At 44.1% G+C, this 16241-nt stretch overlaps 2 protein-coding genes and 1 long non-coding RNA gene across 6 annotated transcripts in view; 1 reads left to right on the top strand and 2 right to left on the bottom strand.

Annotated features, from left to right (window-relative positions):
- The window catches only part of MRPL47 (mitochondrial ribosomal protein L47), a 65925-nt gene that overhangs the window by 35151 nt on the left and 14533 nt on the right, over nucleotides 1-16241 (bottom strand). Inside the window, exons 2-7 of one of the 2 annotated variants that reach the window (XR_014220108.1) lie at nucleotides 12282-12427; nucleotides 11816-11876; nucleotides 10338-10434; nucleotides 8804-8934; nucleotides 7312-7407; nucleotides 6033-6255 (exon numbers count right to left, since the gene is read on the bottom strand). Coding sequence is in view for 1 of the 2 variants with exons in the window: in XM_082224651.1 (XP_082080777.1) it covers nucleotides 6141-6255; nucleotides 7312-7407; nucleotides 8804-8934; nucleotides 10338-10434; nucleotides 11816-11876; nucleotides 12282-12427 (646 nt within the window). In the remaining variant the exon portion in view is untranslated. Of the gene's footprint in view, nucleotides 1-5982; nucleotides 6256-7311; nucleotides 7408-8803; nucleotides 8935-10337; nucleotides 10435-11815; nucleotides 11877-12281; nucleotides 12428-16241 lie in introns of those variants that run through there. The other variant, XM_082224651.1, reaches the window with a different exon arrangement.
- ACTL6A (actin like 6A) overlaps nucleotides 1-16241 on the top strand; it is a 32176-nt gene that overhangs the window by 12589 nt on the left and 3346 nt on the right. For 2 of the 3 annotated variants that reach the window (XM_082224463.1, XM_082224465.1), the window contains exons 10-14: nucleotides 630-744; nucleotides 2023-2103; nucleotides 3610-3705; nucleotides 3895-3981; nucleotides 4434-4931. In XM_082224463.1, coding sequence (XP_082080589.1) covers nucleotides 630-744; nucleotides 2023-2103; nucleotides 3610-3705; nucleotides 3895-3981; nucleotides 4434-4514 — 460 coding nt within the window. In that variant the 3' untranslated portion in view covers nucleotides 4515-4931. Of the gene's footprint in view, nucleotides 1-629; nucleotides 745-2022; nucleotides 2104-3609; nucleotides 3706-3894; nucleotides 3982-4433; nucleotides 4932-16241 lie in introns of those variants that run through there. The other variant, XM_082224464.1, reaches the window with a different exon arrangement.
- LOC309533422 overlaps nucleotides 1826-16241 on the bottom strand; it is an 83785-nt gene continuing 69369 nt past the window's right edge. Inside the window, exon 2 of the long non-coding RNA XR_014220235.1 lies at nucleotides 1826-1906. This is a non-coding gene — a long non-coding RNA (uncharacterized lncRNA). The remainder of the gene's footprint in view (nucleotides 1907-16241) is intronic.

Raw genomic sequence — 16241 nt, 5'->3', positions numbered from 1 at the left:
TAATTCGTTCCGCAAGTCTTTTCATCTTGTGACGTTTTTTGTCTTGCGAAGCACGGTCCGTCGCAACTGCACCTCTTCAAGCAGCTTTAAGAAAAAAGCGCAAGACATTTTCGTCTTGCGAAGCAAGCCCATAGGGAAATTCGTCTAGCGAAGCAACGCAAAAACGGAAAACCCTTTTGTCTAGCGAGTTTTTCGTCTTGTGAGGCATTCGTCTTGCGGGGCACCACTGTAGGTGTAAGGGGTTCAAGCTAGCCAGCCAGGCCAACCCCTCCTTCCCAGTGTTCCAGTTTTAATAGCTAGTGAAACTGTTGGGCAGAGTCTCTTAGTGGTGAAGGGATGAGACTGTGAAAAGAACTTGTAGAGCAAGGAAGAAAAAGAAAAACAAGGGCAACATGGAAATCTTGGGAGAGGGGAAGGGAATTGTTTGGATATGGGAGGGGTACATTGCTCTAATCCCTTCCATGCCACAAAGATCTCTGGGTGGCCTGTATCAGTTCCCTGTTTCCTGGGATTGTTGCAAGAAGAATTTGGTAAGAAGTGCAATTTGCTGTGTGGTGCATGAGAACTGGGAAAGAAAAACCTGACAACGGTGGAATGCCTTCTAAAAATGAGTTGTTTCTGCCCTCCAGGGTGGCTGCACAGATGCCGACGGTACATTACGAATTCCCCAATGGTTACAACTGTGACTTTGGTGCTGAGCGGTTAAAAATTCCTGAAGGCTTGTTTGACCCTTCCAATGTAAAGGTAAAACTAAGTAGGACAGTATATGAGATTGCATTTTGTGTGCAAGCATCTAGCTACGTTATGGAAGTATCTAGGAGTCCATAAAGTTAAATGTCCTGAAATCTTTTAAACTGTTTTAAATGATATGAGGAAGATAAGAAATAGCAGGATATTTGGAGCTTCAGATGAACCAGAATGTGTCTTGCATTACATTTCTCATAGCATTACATCCGGGGGTGGGGGACTTCTGGTCTCTGGGCCACATTAGATCTGGCAGGGGTCCTAATTTGACCCATGAGGCCATTTCCTCCAACTCACGTCCATCTGCCTTGCCTCTGAAATTGCAGGTGACTGCAGGTGAAAGCGTGGCTGCCATCACTTTGAAATTGTGTTGATGCCATTTTCAGCTTGTCACCTGATTCCATAATAGTGCCAGGTCATCAACAGGTGGTTGAGGGAAGTGGGATGGGGGCAGAAAGGAAATGGTCTGCCAGCTGGATCCAGTTCCCCATCCTTGCATTATATGATTGACAGACCATGAATTCCAGTAAGAAGCATCCTCTCCTACGAGTGGTATATTTCCCCCCATATCCTCAGTTTTGTAGAACTGGTTGGCCAGCAGGCCAGCAAGCTAGCACAGCTCACCAGCCATGTATTGCAGCCCATTGGGAGGTTGATAAACCTCTGTTGTTTTGCTTTCTGCCTGGGATTGCAAATACAGTATATGGTTGGCTGGGTTGGTTTGATGGGTCATACATTGTACTGCTCTGATGAAGACTTTCTCTTTCCCAGAAGTACCCACACGCAAGACCATTATGACTTGCCCTCTGATGAAATCCATTGTTTCAGACTGGGACTTACCTGTTGAAAGGAAAGATCCACTCTTGCCTTATTTTGGAACAAGTTTAGTAGCAGTTCTAAACTGGATAATACGTTGGGAAGAAAGATTTTATTTTTATTATAACAATTTCGGTGAATGGGCAGTAAGGTACACACTAACAGTATTTGGGCCTCCCCAACAGCATTTTCTGATTTTGCAACAGTTCTCCCCACTGCTTGTGCAAGACATTTCATGGGCTTCGTGCTATTTTTTTTTAATTAAATGGGCAAACTCTCACACACTGAGAAGATATGGCCAGGCGAGGATTCCCAAGAGCTACAGCCCCCTCCTCAACCAATGTACCTCCTGTCTATGGGGCTGGAAAAAAATCATACAGGGCATATTCTATCACACTGTTATGAATTTGAGTCTACTATAATAGCAGCATTAACTTGCCATTTTCTTTCTTCCCTCTCCAGGGTTTATCTGGCAACACAATGCTTGGCGTGAGCCATGTGGTAACTACAAGTGTCGGGATGTGTGATATCGACATCAGGCCAGTAGGTATTAGTTAGGCATGGTGGTTTAATAGAAAATAGACCAGGGAGTGATTCCCTTTCCTTAGCTAAAATTCAAAGTGCCCTGAATAGTGATCTGCTCCACACAATGCTGTTAAAAGCCTGCTTGCATTCTTCAAGGGAGAGCTGGTGTAATGTCTTGCCTTGGCAACAAACTTGCTTTGTCACCTTAGGGGAGCTACGGCTCTTTCAGTCTCAGCCCTTCCCATCTGCAAGGCAGTGGTGGTCGCACTGACTTGATGTAAGATAATGTTGAAGTGCTTTGCATGTCCTCTAAAATACTGCATAAATGTTAGCTGGTGTGTGTTGATAATACATTAGGAACGTAGAAATCTGCCTTATACCATGTCAGGCTATTTGTCCAGGTGGCCCGAGCTTGTTTATCATCTGACCATAAAGATAACCGGAACCTTTTAAAGAGAAGGTACCAGGGCTTGGACCCAGGTTTTGCTGTGTGCAAGACATATGCCCTAACCACTGAGCCAAAGTCCGTGTTTCTAGTAGTTTTGAAATGATTTACCCTACCTTTCCATCCATGCAACCCCTGAAGGTAGCCAGCAATCAGTTACTACATTTAAATGGACCTGAAAATGAACAAAATCCCAATCGACAACATTCAAAAAGAGAAGCAGCAAACCCAGGCAGATGGTTAGTTACCACCCAGGCATTCTGACCTGACATCTAAAGGCAATGACTAATGGGCAGACTACTCTGCCCTGTGGGTGCCACTACTGAAAGGCCCTGCCCCAGGCCATAACTCTGCCAGCTGGTAGGATATGGAGCAGGACTTCTGATGATCTAAACCTGTGCGTAGGTTCGTGGGCAAGGAGGTGGCCCTCCTATGTCTCAGGTGGTCAGGTTGATCCTGTTCTCTTGAGGATTGCAGCCCTGTATATTGCAACTCACTCCCATTGCAACAGATAAGATATACTTTTGAGTAAGAGCGCCTAAGACCACAGTGTAAAATGTGAAGCTAGGATTCCCTGTAGTGCTGTTTTCCATGAAATGGCAGAAACTAAACTGGGCTGGGGTTGCCATCTTCATGGTCCAACACAGCTTGATTTCCCTGCATACCTGCATTCTGTATTGTTGCTTTGTCCCCCAGTCATCTTCACCACCTCTGTCAGCAGCTTGCCCAGAAGAATGAGCAAATGTAGAAAGTCCACGAATAGATATTAACGTTGTCCATGCTAGATTCATTTCTCAGGCTGGTGAATTAGATATTCCCATCTGCCAAACGGGGGGTTTTAGTATGGAATTATCTAGACTTCCTATGTAGCTTTGAAGAATTTACCTAGTGGGAAAATTCATTTCTTGTGTCTTCTACACTGGAACCACTCACAGGTCTCAAGCATGCTAGTTATTTTTTCTTACACTGTTTTATCAGCAGAGTGAAGTTGTGACTTGTTTCTTTCAATATATATATCTGTTATGAAGGGCAACAGAGGAAAAAATACCATTATAATGAGTTCTGCCTTTGTTCTCCAGGGTCTCTATGGGAGTGTAATTGTAGCAGGAGGGAACACCCTACTACAGAGCTTTACAGACAGACTAAATAGAGAACTGTCTCAGAAAACACCTCCGGTGAGTGGTTACCAAACAGCGAACATTTTCCTTGTACTTCTTAAATGTGTGCAGGTATTTGGCTATTGGAACAGTGCTCCTGCCAAACATGAGACTGGTGAACTGCAACCAGTTCAAAGAGAAAGATAATGCTTCTAGGCATATAGAATTTAAAATAACAATAAATACTTTATTCTCTTTTGATTTCAGAGCATGCGACTGAAGTTGATAGCGAACAATACAACAGTAGAGCGAAGGTTTAGTTCCTGGATTGGTGGATCCATTTTGGCTTCTTTGGTTAGTAGATCGATAAGGCTTGATTGGTGGGCAAGCAGTGCTGCTCAGAAATGTTACCCAAGATTTGGGTGAGACTTCACACCAGTGGGGAAAGTTTGCTAATGGGGAGAAATCTGATGGACCAAGTGTGTGTGTATAGGAACAGTAAAGCAATTTTCCCACTGGAAACTACTATAGGCATGATTACTATTTCAAAACGCCTTCTTGAGAAACAAGATCAGACCTGAACTTCCTTGTTTCTCCTTGCTTGTCATTTTTAGAGCAGTGACAACCAATGTGGTTCCCTGTGGATATTGTGGGACTCCAGCTGGCCAGTTGGACACCTAGGAATTCCACAAGTCCAACATGAGAACAATAGCTCTTTTCAGCTTCCTGTCATTATGGTTTCTGTTTCATACGCTGCACTATCCTTTCGAAGAAAAGGCTACCATCTTTGGTTTTGTCTCTTGCAGGGGACCTTCCAGCAGATGTGGATCTCCAAGCAAGAATACGAAGAAGGGGGGAAGCAATGTGTAGAAAGAAAATGCCCATAAAACCCTGGTTTTTTTATTATAAAAAAAGACAGCTGCCTTCCCCAGCGCTTCAAATATTGGATAGCTTTAGCATACTCAGGAATCAAAAGTTTTGTGTCTCTTTTGTAGGAAATGTATACTTTTTTGTGCATTCTGCAATCTCCCATTTTTAACAAACCATAGGTATTTTAAAAGGCCAACATCATTCTGTCACAGCAGATGGATGCCCACATCCTTTGTAAATGCAATAACTCTTATACAAACTCTTTTTATAATTTTTGTATAGATATATATTTTCTGCAAAATTCCCGTCCCCCCACTGGAAACGAAGCTATAAACTGTGGATGTAATCTCCTGCCTTTCTGAGAAATGTGTCTACATTCAGACTAGTCTTCCTTGTTACGTTGGCCTTAATAAATTCCTCTAGTTTGTCTTAGAGTCCCTTTGTGTTTGTTTCAGAGAAATTCTATTTTACATTCACACAACTCATTAAATGAGGGGAGAATGGATGGTATTCAGTTCTTGGTTGAACTAATCCCTGCCTTTAATACTACTGTTTGCTAGATCTGCAGTAATAGTGTTCTATTTGTGTGAGTTTGGAGGGATGGTCCTTGAATACAGGAATCATTTAACTTTTTGCTTCCCTGGTGCCCATGCTACTTGCATCAAAAACTGGGGTTAATATTAACAGACCTGAACCAAATCCAGCCCAGCTGCATAAATTGTGCATATTTCTGCAACTTTTGATCATCTCATGGGCCAGAGAGCTCTACATGACCCCCGAAACCTTCCTGTCTTTTAAGTAGAACTGCTAGGTAAACTCAACATGAGGACCAGAAACTGGTTTTCACAAAAGCCAATCTGGATTTTAATTAGAGCACACCTGTTTCTTTGTGACTGCAACTACAAACTACCGTATTATTCGCCCTATAGGGCGCACCGGCCCATAGGGCGCACTTTTTTTGGGGTGGGGTGGGGTAGGGTGGGAAATAAAGAAAATAAAATTATTTTCCCCCGAGCCCCAAAGAGCAAAGAAGCCATGACAGCGAGCGGGATGGATCCTGGCTTCGTTTTTAGCCTCGGGGCTGGGGGTCCGGGAGCGAAGGCGAGGTTGCGGAACCTCGCCATCGCTCCTGGAGCTTGCTGCTATCCGAAGCCCGGGAAGCGCGGCGCTGTAGTGCGGAAAGTCGTGCCGGGCTCCTAAGGCTTGCGGAGAGCTGCCCGAAGCCCGGGGTGCACCTCGCTGCGCTCCCCAGGTTTCGGGCTGAGGGCTGCTGTCCGCAAGCCTTAGGAGCCCGGCGGGAACTCCTCTCGCTCTCCAGGCTTCAGTGAAAGCCTGCGTTCGCCCCATAGGACACACACACATTTCCCCTTCATTTTTGGAGGGGAAAAAGTGCGTCCTATAGGGCGAAAAATATGGTATGTGCCATGACATAGAAAACAGTTAATTAAATGGTTGTTGACAAACAAGTCTATGAAAGAACAAATATTTTACAAGAAAGATGAAACAACTTTATTTTGGTAGGGGCGGAAATGAACTTGTTTTACATCGCATGGTATGTTTTGCCTTACTCTTTGTCCATTTACAAGCAGTTCAGAAGGAGGAATGTTTGTGCCACAATTCCATCAAACATTGCCAACTTCACGTTAACTTTGAGACTGAGCACCAAGATGAGGGAATTGTTTCTGTAAACGCTTCTCTCTCTGCTTCTGCATATTCCTCTTCCTTGATTCATTGCGCAAATATTGTTCAAGTCTGAGTCTGCAGGAGAAAACCAACCAGTGCAAGTTAGCGTATAAATTGTTTGTTTTATTTACAATTATATACAACAATGTGTATACAACAATGTTTTTAGTGGGTGCCCAAGAGAGTACAGTGGTGCCTCGCAAGACAAAAGAGTTTTCCGTTTTTGAGTCGTTCCGCAAGACGAATTTCCCTATGGGCTTGCTTCGCAAGAAGAAAGCCCATAGGGAAATCTCCGGGGACCTCTTTTAAAATGCTGGCGGTCGGGAGCAAAGACTTTCGCCCACCGCCGGCCTTCAGAAGAGGTCCTGGACCTCTTCTGAAGGCCGGCGGGGGGCAAAAGTCTTTGCTGTCCCGGGTGATCTTAAAATGCTGGCGGGCGGCAGCGAAGCCTTCGCTGCCGACCCCCAGCATTTTAAAAGCCCCCAGGGCAGCGGAGACTTCTCCGCTGTCCCGGGCGATCTTAAAATGCTGGCGGGCGGCAGCGAAGCCTTCGCTGCTGCCCGCCAGCATTTTAAAATTGCCCCGGGACAGCGGAGGCTTCGCTGCCGCCCGCCAGCATTTTAAAATCGCCCCGGGACAGCGGGGGCTTTTAAAATGCTGGTGGTCGGCAGCAAAGCACTCCTGTCCCCGGAGCTTCTGAACGCTGGCGGTGGGAAGAAAAGCCCTTGTCTCTCCCCCCCCCCAGACTGTCCCCGGACCTGTTCTGAAGGCGGTTTCCATAGGATTTTCAATGCATTCCTATGGGAAACCGTGCTTCGCAAGACGAAAAACTCGCAAGAAGAAAAAACTTGCGGAACAAATTAATTTCGTCTTGGGAGGCACCACTGTACAGTGAAGGCGTCTGCCTGAGCTCAACAGTTCCAAAGTATAGCCGCTGCCACACTAAACATGTTCTTACAAACGCAGACACCTGTGTGACACCTGCAGTGGTGCCAATTCTGCCGATTGAAGTGGTCGAGCAGGCACATGTAGCGCAAGGCGATCTCGTAGCTCTCCCAGACAATCAGCAAAGCAGGACAAATGGTAAGAGGACATATAAAAGGGTCTGGTTTTAAAGGCTGCTGGTCTTACCTGTTAAAGCGAATGACATTTGGCAAATAGTAGAACCGCTTTCTGTTATGCTTTGCATTTAGGTACCAAGGGATTGGCCATTCCCTAAAAGTGTACCTGCCAATGACAGACGAGGGGAATGTGTGAGATGAGATTCTTTTGAAAAGCTCATAATTATGTCTAGCTGCCTCTTCCCACCCCAAAATCTCAGGATACATTACACAACATTTTAGAGCCTATTTTTAGCTAAAACATATCAAAGCACACACACAAGCATCAGTCCCTAGTTCACCATCAGTAGCTGATCTGCCCTGACCAGTTCTTATCTTAGCAAATTATTTGGTGGTTTCAGAGGATAAATGCAGGATGGTAGGTTAATAATTTTAGGGCAGTAGCAGCACTCCCCCTCCTTACCACCACTTTCACTAAGGAAAGGCAAAGTGATAACCAGCCTTCCCAAGCCTCCACTGCCCTTTAGAAACTGAACTGGCTGTACGTGAAAGGCATCCCTCACCTGCTTGCAAAGCACATAATGGAAGACTCCACCCCATACACTCAAAGTTCCCTCCCGCTCTGAATAGCTTACAGAGAAAATGTGCCAGAAAGCTAAGAACGTCAAATGGTAGAAGAGACTTTTTTTTTTGTTTGCTCTTAACTTAAACGGGGAGTTCTTTCCACAATACGTTTTGCTTGAATATATGAAACTGCCTTGCACTGCACCATGTCATTGGTCCATGCAACCCAGTCCTCAAACCCTCTTATTTCTAAAGTAGGTGTGGATTCTTACATGGTCAAAGAGGCAGTAACTACACACAAGGCAGCAGCATGAGCAGGGCTGGCCCTACCATTAGGCAGAGTTGGGCAATTACTGGGTATCCTATGAAGTCTGCCCTTAAAAGCTAGCCTGCTGCCCTCAAGTGTGATGAAGGATGCTGCCCCAGTGTGGAGGCAAGATTCAACTGGTAATCCAGTTGGCATCTGCTCATGGGGTGTGGGGCACCATCTCTCTTGTCCTTGGTCTCAGGCAGCAAAATGTCTTGAGCTGCTCCCAGTACCAGGCTTATAGAAGTACAAAAAAAAAAAAACTTTAGGGGGGAAAGGAAAACTAAAGGGAAGGAAACAAGCCTCCCCTCCCCAACCCAAAACCCAGTGAGGATTAAGCATGCTCACCGGCCACTGAATGCTAATTGGATGTTAGGAAAAAGTATTTAAAAATCTGCTGGCAGAGGGATTAGAAAAAAAATGTTGGGTGACTGACACTGAAAAGGAGCATTCCACATTGTTTAGCGCTTCCTTGCATGTCCCAGCGGCACTGTCTATTCGGACTGGTAGTGGTTCCCTGAGGTCTCGGGTAGAAGTCTTTCCCAACTCTGCTAGCTCAAAAGATGGAGAAGCCAATGATTGAAGGTGGAATGTTGTACAAAGTGTCTGCTCTACACGGAGCCACGGTTGGTATTTGCTTTCCCCACCACACAAATGCTGCTCGATAAACACCAATAATTCTTTCTTGTACCAAAATACGCGGCCCAAGAAGTCATGTCTCCATTCGCCTGGTCTCTCTTTCTCCTGGCCGGTCTGTAAGAGCCGCAAAGCGTCTTCCCTTTCCTGGATGACAAGATCCATTCTGTCCATGGAATCTTTCACCTGAAGACCACAAAAAGAGTTTCAGCTCCAAAGCCACCAATCCACGTGAAAGAGCCTGAGCCCAGGGGAACTCCAGGCACTAGCTTTTCCCAAGTTGGTGCTCTCCTGATGTTTTGGCCTACATCTCCCATCAACCCCAGTCAGCGCAGCTGTCACGGCTGATGGGAGTTGTAGTCCAAAACATGGAAGGCATTCTGTTGTAGAATGTGCATGGGCTTTTCTTGTCTCTACAAACTAAACCACACTTTGCTGGGAAATGTGTTTGTGAAAGGCCCATTGGAATGAGAACTATGAAATATATAGAAATCCCTTTCCTTGGAGTCTGCGCCAAGAACTTGCCAATGGATTGCGCTTTAAAAACCTGATCCATAACTACACTGTCGTTGGCAGCACTGCTGTTGGGTGGAACCTCTTCACCAGAAACTACAACCAGGCTCTCTGTGACTCGTATCCCTTACTTACAGACTTACAGTGGTACCTTGGGTTAAGAACTTAATTTGTTCCGCAGGTCTGTTCTTAACCTGAAACTGTTCTTAACCTGAAGCACCACTTTAGCTAATGGGGCCTCCTGCTGCTTCCGCGCCGCCAGAGCACGATTTCTGTTCCCATCCTGAGGCAAAGGTCTTAACCCGAGGTACTATTTCTGGGTTAGCAGAGTCTAACCTGAAGTGTATGTAACCCGAGGTACCACCGTATTTCATTTTACCATGTGTACTTGCACCAGAAAAAAAATTCAACTGGAAACTGCTTCAGAATCCTGCACCCACTCCTTCGCTGCCAGGGCTCACGCAGCCAGGGTTGGTGACAAAATACAAGGAGGGTGAGGGCAAATCAAGTGTTTAAGGAGCCTAATAGAATTAGGGAAAGTTTAAAGACTTGCTTCATCTTATTTGACTCCTACATAAATGTAGGTAAAAGTTGTAAACAGTCTTTGGAAGAACTGCAAATGCTGCTTCCTTTACAAAGAACATAGGGTTGCCCATGTCCAGGTTAGAAACTGAGATATGAAAGCTGGGAGCTAAATGGCACCTTAAACCTAGGTTTTGGGTGCAGCAACAGAATGTCTAGGAACACTTTTTTATATAACACGTATACAAAGCTGAAATTGAATGAACTGCAGCTAAAATATGATGCTCATTTTTCCCATGGTCTAGTCCTTCCCCTGCCCACCCCCCTAATATTCTTAAGAGGGTCTCTTCTCCAGTCTTCAGAGAGTAGCTGGAAGTGGGGAGGCAGAAAAGGGCCCTTCTTTCCTTCCACTTCATAGTTTTAATCTGAAATCTTAGCCACAGTACTGCACCCAGATCTCAGAAACTGCTTGCGCTAATGAAATTCCCTGTCGCAATATGCACCTAGGACAACAGGAGTTTTGAACACTAGCAGTGACCTTGTCATCATGTTACCTTATCTAATCGCTCTGGGCTTGGCATTGGCAGCCTCTGCCGTTTTGCTTCTTGCTCCAACGTTAAAAGCATGTTTCGCTCTTTAAGCAGGACGTACCTAAGTCAAAGAACATATTGGTAAGTACTAACAGATTGCTAACTGGGACTCGTTTGCCCTACACACAGGGCATGCTAACCATAGTTTAGTGTTATGTCAATAAGCAATGAGAAGCTGGGGCTGAAATTCTTCCACCTCCCATGTAGCTGGAGGTGAAGTTTGAACATTTTTGCTTCTGCCTTTGATTAACTATTGCTTACCATGTTGGCTGGACCCAGAACTGTAGTTAATCGTAACTGTGGTTTGCTTAAACTGTGATTTGAAATGGGCATGTTTGAAAATAACTATAGTTAACGGTAACCAGAGTTTGTTTGTTCTGGGTCATATGAGAAATTACGTTTAAACTAAAGTGGAAGCAAAAGCACTCAAAATGCACCTTATGGCTGTCCACATGCAATTCAATAGAGCTTTCTGAAATGTGTGAAATTTTGTCCAGCCACCTCTGTCTACAGCTTCTTGGCTAAATTATAATGATACAGGGACAGTGGGTGTCACAACTAGCAGAGGAAAAAGACAGGTTAAAATGAACTTTACTTCTAAGACAAATGGTGAAAACTTGGAATAATTATAGGATGAAATCAGGCCCATAAGTTTCCCTCCTTAGCAATCATCTTGAAGTCACTCAATGTTTTTAACGAGAAATCAGCCATCAGAGTTTGTAAATTGGGGGAAGGGTATACACAAATTTAGGGATTTAACAGATGAAAGTTTGCTTTCCAAGTTTGCTAACATGGAATGAGATAGCTTAAAAAACAGGAGGCTAGGTACTCCATGCTTTCAAAATTTTCAATTAAGGAATCTTTTGTCGAGTATATGGTAAGGAAGATGACAACATGAGAAATCACAATGGCAACTAATAAATCAAAAGGCCTCTTGGCAAAAACCTACAAATTATTGATTGACCTAAGTAAAAAGGAGTCTGTCTTCAGGATAAGGTGAGATAAAGAAGTGGGATTTACTATGCCAGAATTGAGATGATTTAAGATTTAGCATACAGTAAAAAATCTGCACTAAGTTTATCAATAAGGGAAATACAGTACAAGCTTTTATTGCACCAATATTTAACTCCTGCCAGGTTGAACAGAATGTTTATGGAAACAAAAGTTCAGTGTTGAAGTGTCTGGATGTAAATGCACAACTATATTACACATGTGGTGGGAATGTCAGCAAGCTTATGAATTTTGGAAGCAATCTGAGTCAAATAATATTAATGGGTTAACACTGAGATTTTCCCCAGTGTTGATTTTAACTGGACTGAGGAGGATATTCCTGGATTCTGAAATCATGACCAAGCAGTTCTTGAAATATTGTGCACAAGGATGAAATGAGTACAGTAACTTTAAAGAAACACAAGCCATTAGATACACTGAAATATACTCACCAAAGTTTGTGCAAATCCTCACTGCTCTTGCCTCGGAGCTGTTCTACAGTCCAGGAATCCCCTGTGGAATCCACAAAGTACATCAGTGTTTTGGCAGGGGGACAATGACTGCTCAAATTTATATGGGGAACTGTTCTAAGGACCCAACCAGACTGAAATCTGCTTTGCACCCATGAAAGCTTCACCAAAAAATGAAAGTTAGAAAAGGTGATACAAAAGATTCCTCAACATTACTGTCATGTATAATCAAATATTTTTAAATGAACAGAATTAAATATAAATAATGCTAACATATTATTGGACATAATGATATCTTCAGGTGACATATTCTGAATAAGAACACATGAAGATATACGCCAGCACAGAATGTGCTGCTACTGAACTTTTACAATCCCACCTAGCTTACATATCCACAAAGTGGGAGGCCAGAAAGGGAGTCAAAACAAACAGATTCTGAGTATCTTACCAGATTTGACTTCTGTCTTTCCCCAGTTTTTCGGGTCATCAAAAAATTCCTCCAGCCCATTCCGAGGCAAGGAGGTATGAAGAAACATACAGGGAGAGACTGCTTCTACTTTTGTGGCATTCTTGTGCAGGTTGTTAAGGATGAATCTGAAGGACAATAAAATAGGATTTTTTAAAAACAACAACAAAATTACCATATATAGGCACACACACACAAAAACCCATCAGGGATGCTTTAGCAGTGAATATTCTGCATCAGCAGGAGACTGACTAGACGACTTCCTATTCTACAGTTTCATATAATCAAATTTACCTAGTTTAAAGCAAATGTTTGAAGTGTTTCAGTGGTTTTTGAAAACCGAATATCTGAACTAAAATCGCTTTTTGAGGAAACCTAGATATTACTTTAGACACTCAAGACACTTGAGGTGTGGACACTGTACGGTGGGTGACCCCTCTAGCAAGCTAGTCTACATAACAGCTATACTTTGGAAGCCTGATTTTTTCTCCCAGAGAAGGCTGAAACTTATGTACAAAGCAAACTGAACTCCCTGAACACAGTTGAACTTTGATAACATAACATTATAGAACTGTGGAGTTGGGAGGGACCCCAACCCCCTGCAATGATGTTTCATCGGAATCTCCTTTCTTGCAACTAAGAAGCCATTGGTTTGGTTCTACCCTCCAGAGCAGGAGAAAACAAGCCAGTTCCATCCTTCCATGGGGACAGAACCTTGAGATATTTGAAGATGGCTTTGAAAATTGCAACTGAAACGTCAGGAAGAACTTTCTGACATTGAGAGCTGTTGGACGGTTGGAACGGTCTCTTTTGGAAGGTGGTGGACTCTCCTCCCTTGTAGGTATTTCAAGCAGAGGTCGCCTGGTTGTCCGTTGCTGATGCTTGAGCTGAGATTCCTGCATTACAGGGCGATGGACTAGATGACGCTCGGGGTCCCTTCCAACTCTGCAATCCTATGATTCATTTACCTCACTGAACATGGTAGACTGGTGAGCCTACTGGTTTCCCTATTGCCACCCTGTGAGAGCAGAAAGGTCAGTACTTAGATTGCCAAGCTGGAGAAAGGGGGAGTTAAAAACAGTAAACCAACATCCTCCCCCCCCCCCGATTCCTTAATTGGTAATAATAATAATAATAATAATAATAATAATAATAATAATAATTTTTTATTATTATTTATATCCTGCCCTCCCCAGCTGAAGCCGGGCTCAGAGCGGCTAACAACAGTAAAATAATACAGCATTCTAAAATCATTTCATTATAAAATTAGTTCAAATCAAATTGATGGCAACCATTGGGCTAGAGTTCTGTGAAGAATTACCAAAGGAGGGGGTCAGGCTGTGCCTTGGCCAAAGGCCTGGTGGAACAGCTCTGTCTTGCAGGCCCTGCGGAAAGATATCAAGTCCCACAGGGCCCTAGTCTCTTGTGACAGAGCGTTTCACCAGATTGGAGCCACAGCCGAAAAAGCACTGGCTCTGGTTGAGGCCAACCTAACTGTTGGAATTCTGCCTGGGTCAGAGGAATGTGCCACAGCGTAGGCACCGGCAGATATTCCTGTCGACCTCCCCGCGTCTCCACTCTGCTGATAAGCAGGCGAGGTCCCGGCGATTCATCTCAGATGTGTGAGAGGAACACACCGTTCATCCTCTCTCCCCTTTGGTGTCCCCCAAGGAGGGGAAAGAAGCAGACAGAAAACTATTTACATCTTTTATTTCTGTCTCTCATATCAGTACAGAGAAACATGTCTGCACTCGACAACAGCAAGAAGAAACTCCACCCATGTACTTCCAGTACAGGTCATATGACACACACACTGAGCTAACATCCGGTGCTCAGTACAGAATGGACTGCCCCTTTGTTTCCATGGCAACAGTCACAAACATCCTGTCTGGCTTTCCAGCCATAAGCAGCTGACTGAGCTGCTGGAGCCTTTGCTTGCTGCAGCATTGGTGCTTTATGGTAACATACTCCCCCTAAAGTATCAATGCGTGCTGCGAGCAAAGCGTCATCCAGAGAAGAAAACAAACAGTTGTTATACTTATAACATTCCCCTGTTGTTTCAGTTCCACCCTTGGAACTACCCGCCACTGGTTTTACCAATGTACCTCTCTGGTTGTGTGACTTCACATTTCCTTGGTTAACAACTCTCTGTTGTGCCTTTGTCTCTGACTCAGACACAGCTTCAATCTGTCCTTGATCGTTTACAACAGCAACATATGCTAGGTTAGCAAACTCCTTTGAATACCTCTTGGGTGGTACACCCTTCGTTGCTCTCTCAGACCTACGTAAGAGCTGCTGCTCTTCTCTGCTTTCTGGTTCAGCCTCTGAACACTCTGGAGAACCAGTACTAAGCTTTATCAGTGGTTTATCCTCCTTTTCTGAGGGTCTAGTCATCATTTGAGATTTCCTCTCAATGACTGTGACAACTGAGCTGTCTGAGCTATCAGTGTCATCATCATCAGTACCACTGAACTCAATAAGATCAAACTCATCATCATCATCATCATCATAATCCTCTGTGGAAAAAGCGTGAACAATCACTCTCTCCTGTTCAGGAGCACTCTCTAGAAATTTCGTGAGAATCACCTGACCAGATTCAGACAAAATTACTCTGTAGAGACCTTTTTCATAACCTACAAAGATGCCTCTGGCATTCTTTACCCCACTTGGATCTTCTGTTCTCACATGAGACCCGAAAACCTTAAAACAGGCAACAGAAGGTTTTCTATTAAACAGCTTCTCAAAAGGAGAACATCCCAACTCTGTTGAGACTTTTCTCAACCACACATGAAGATAGGACGCTAAAGATTCGGCCCAATAATCATGTGGTAAATGTGAACTCAGCAATTGCGCATGCATCCCCTTTTGCAATTCTTTGTTCACCCTAACACAGACACATTTCTTCCATGCTTCTTCGGAAGTAGCAAGTTTGTGTCTTATCCCTTTCTCATCCAGGAACCTCTGGAAATCCTGTAAAAGAAAAACTGGCTTGTCATCTGTGAAAAGACAATCAATGTTAGCATCATGCATACTTTTAACCTTGTCACAAAACTCCTGAAACTTTTCTAAAGTTTCCTGCGGTTTCTTCATCATATAAACCCAAGAATAATTAGTGTAACAATCAACACACACAAGGTAATATTCTGCACCGCCTCTAGATGGTTCTAAAGGACCAATCACATCAGCATACACCCGCTGAAATGCTCTGTGGACCTTCTTAGCCACCTTCCTGGTGTTCACACTGGTCACACCTGCAAGAGAAATTTCGTTAGAATCAGAAGTATTACATTTCATGTAATCACTTTGATCAAAAGTCAACAAATACAGTCCATCTTTCTCTTTGGCAGTAAGAAACAGTTCTCCATCTTTGTAGATCTTGCATCTTTTAGCATCATAGTACAGTTTTAGTCCCTTCTTTGCAACCTGCGACACACTCAGCAAATTAAATCTCAGTTCTGGAACCAGGTAAACATCACTTATAGTCAAGTTCAGACTCTCAAGATACACAGTTCCAATTCCGGTCGCTTCCAGTTCTTGACCGTTGGCTTGTTTCACAGTGAAGCTTTGCTTCTTCAACGTCGAAAACAGTTCTCTGTGTGGGCAGAGATGCTTCGTGGCGCCGGTATCGATTATGAATGCGTTCCCAACTTCTGGCGTGGTTCCTTTCGCCATCATAGCCTTTGCAGGTTTCACCTGGCAGTTGGTACGGCTTTTGCTTGATGCCTCAGGCTTCGTAGAGCTGTTCTTGGCTCCTTTTGACTGTCGCGGCTTCTTACAGTTCCGCTGTAGATGCCCAGTCTGTCCACAATTGTAGCATCGGACGGCACTCAATGCTACGGCATGCTCTCCAGTAGATTCAGCAGTGGGAAGATTTGAACTCTGTTCTTGCCTCCCTCTGTCTTTCACTTCCAGTGCAGCAAGTCTGTCGTGTTCGTTCAGGAC

The sequence above is a fragment of the Podarcis vaucheri genome (assembly GCF_965113315.1).
Source record: "Podarcis vaucheri genome assembly, chromosome: 5".
Classification (NCBI taxonomy): Eukaryota; Metazoa; Chordata; class Lepidosauria; order Squamata; family Lacertidae; genus Podarcis; species Podarcis vaucheri.
The sequence above is the reverse complement of the archived record's forward strand: the minus strand, read 5'-3'. Positions and strand labels throughout refer to the sequence as shown.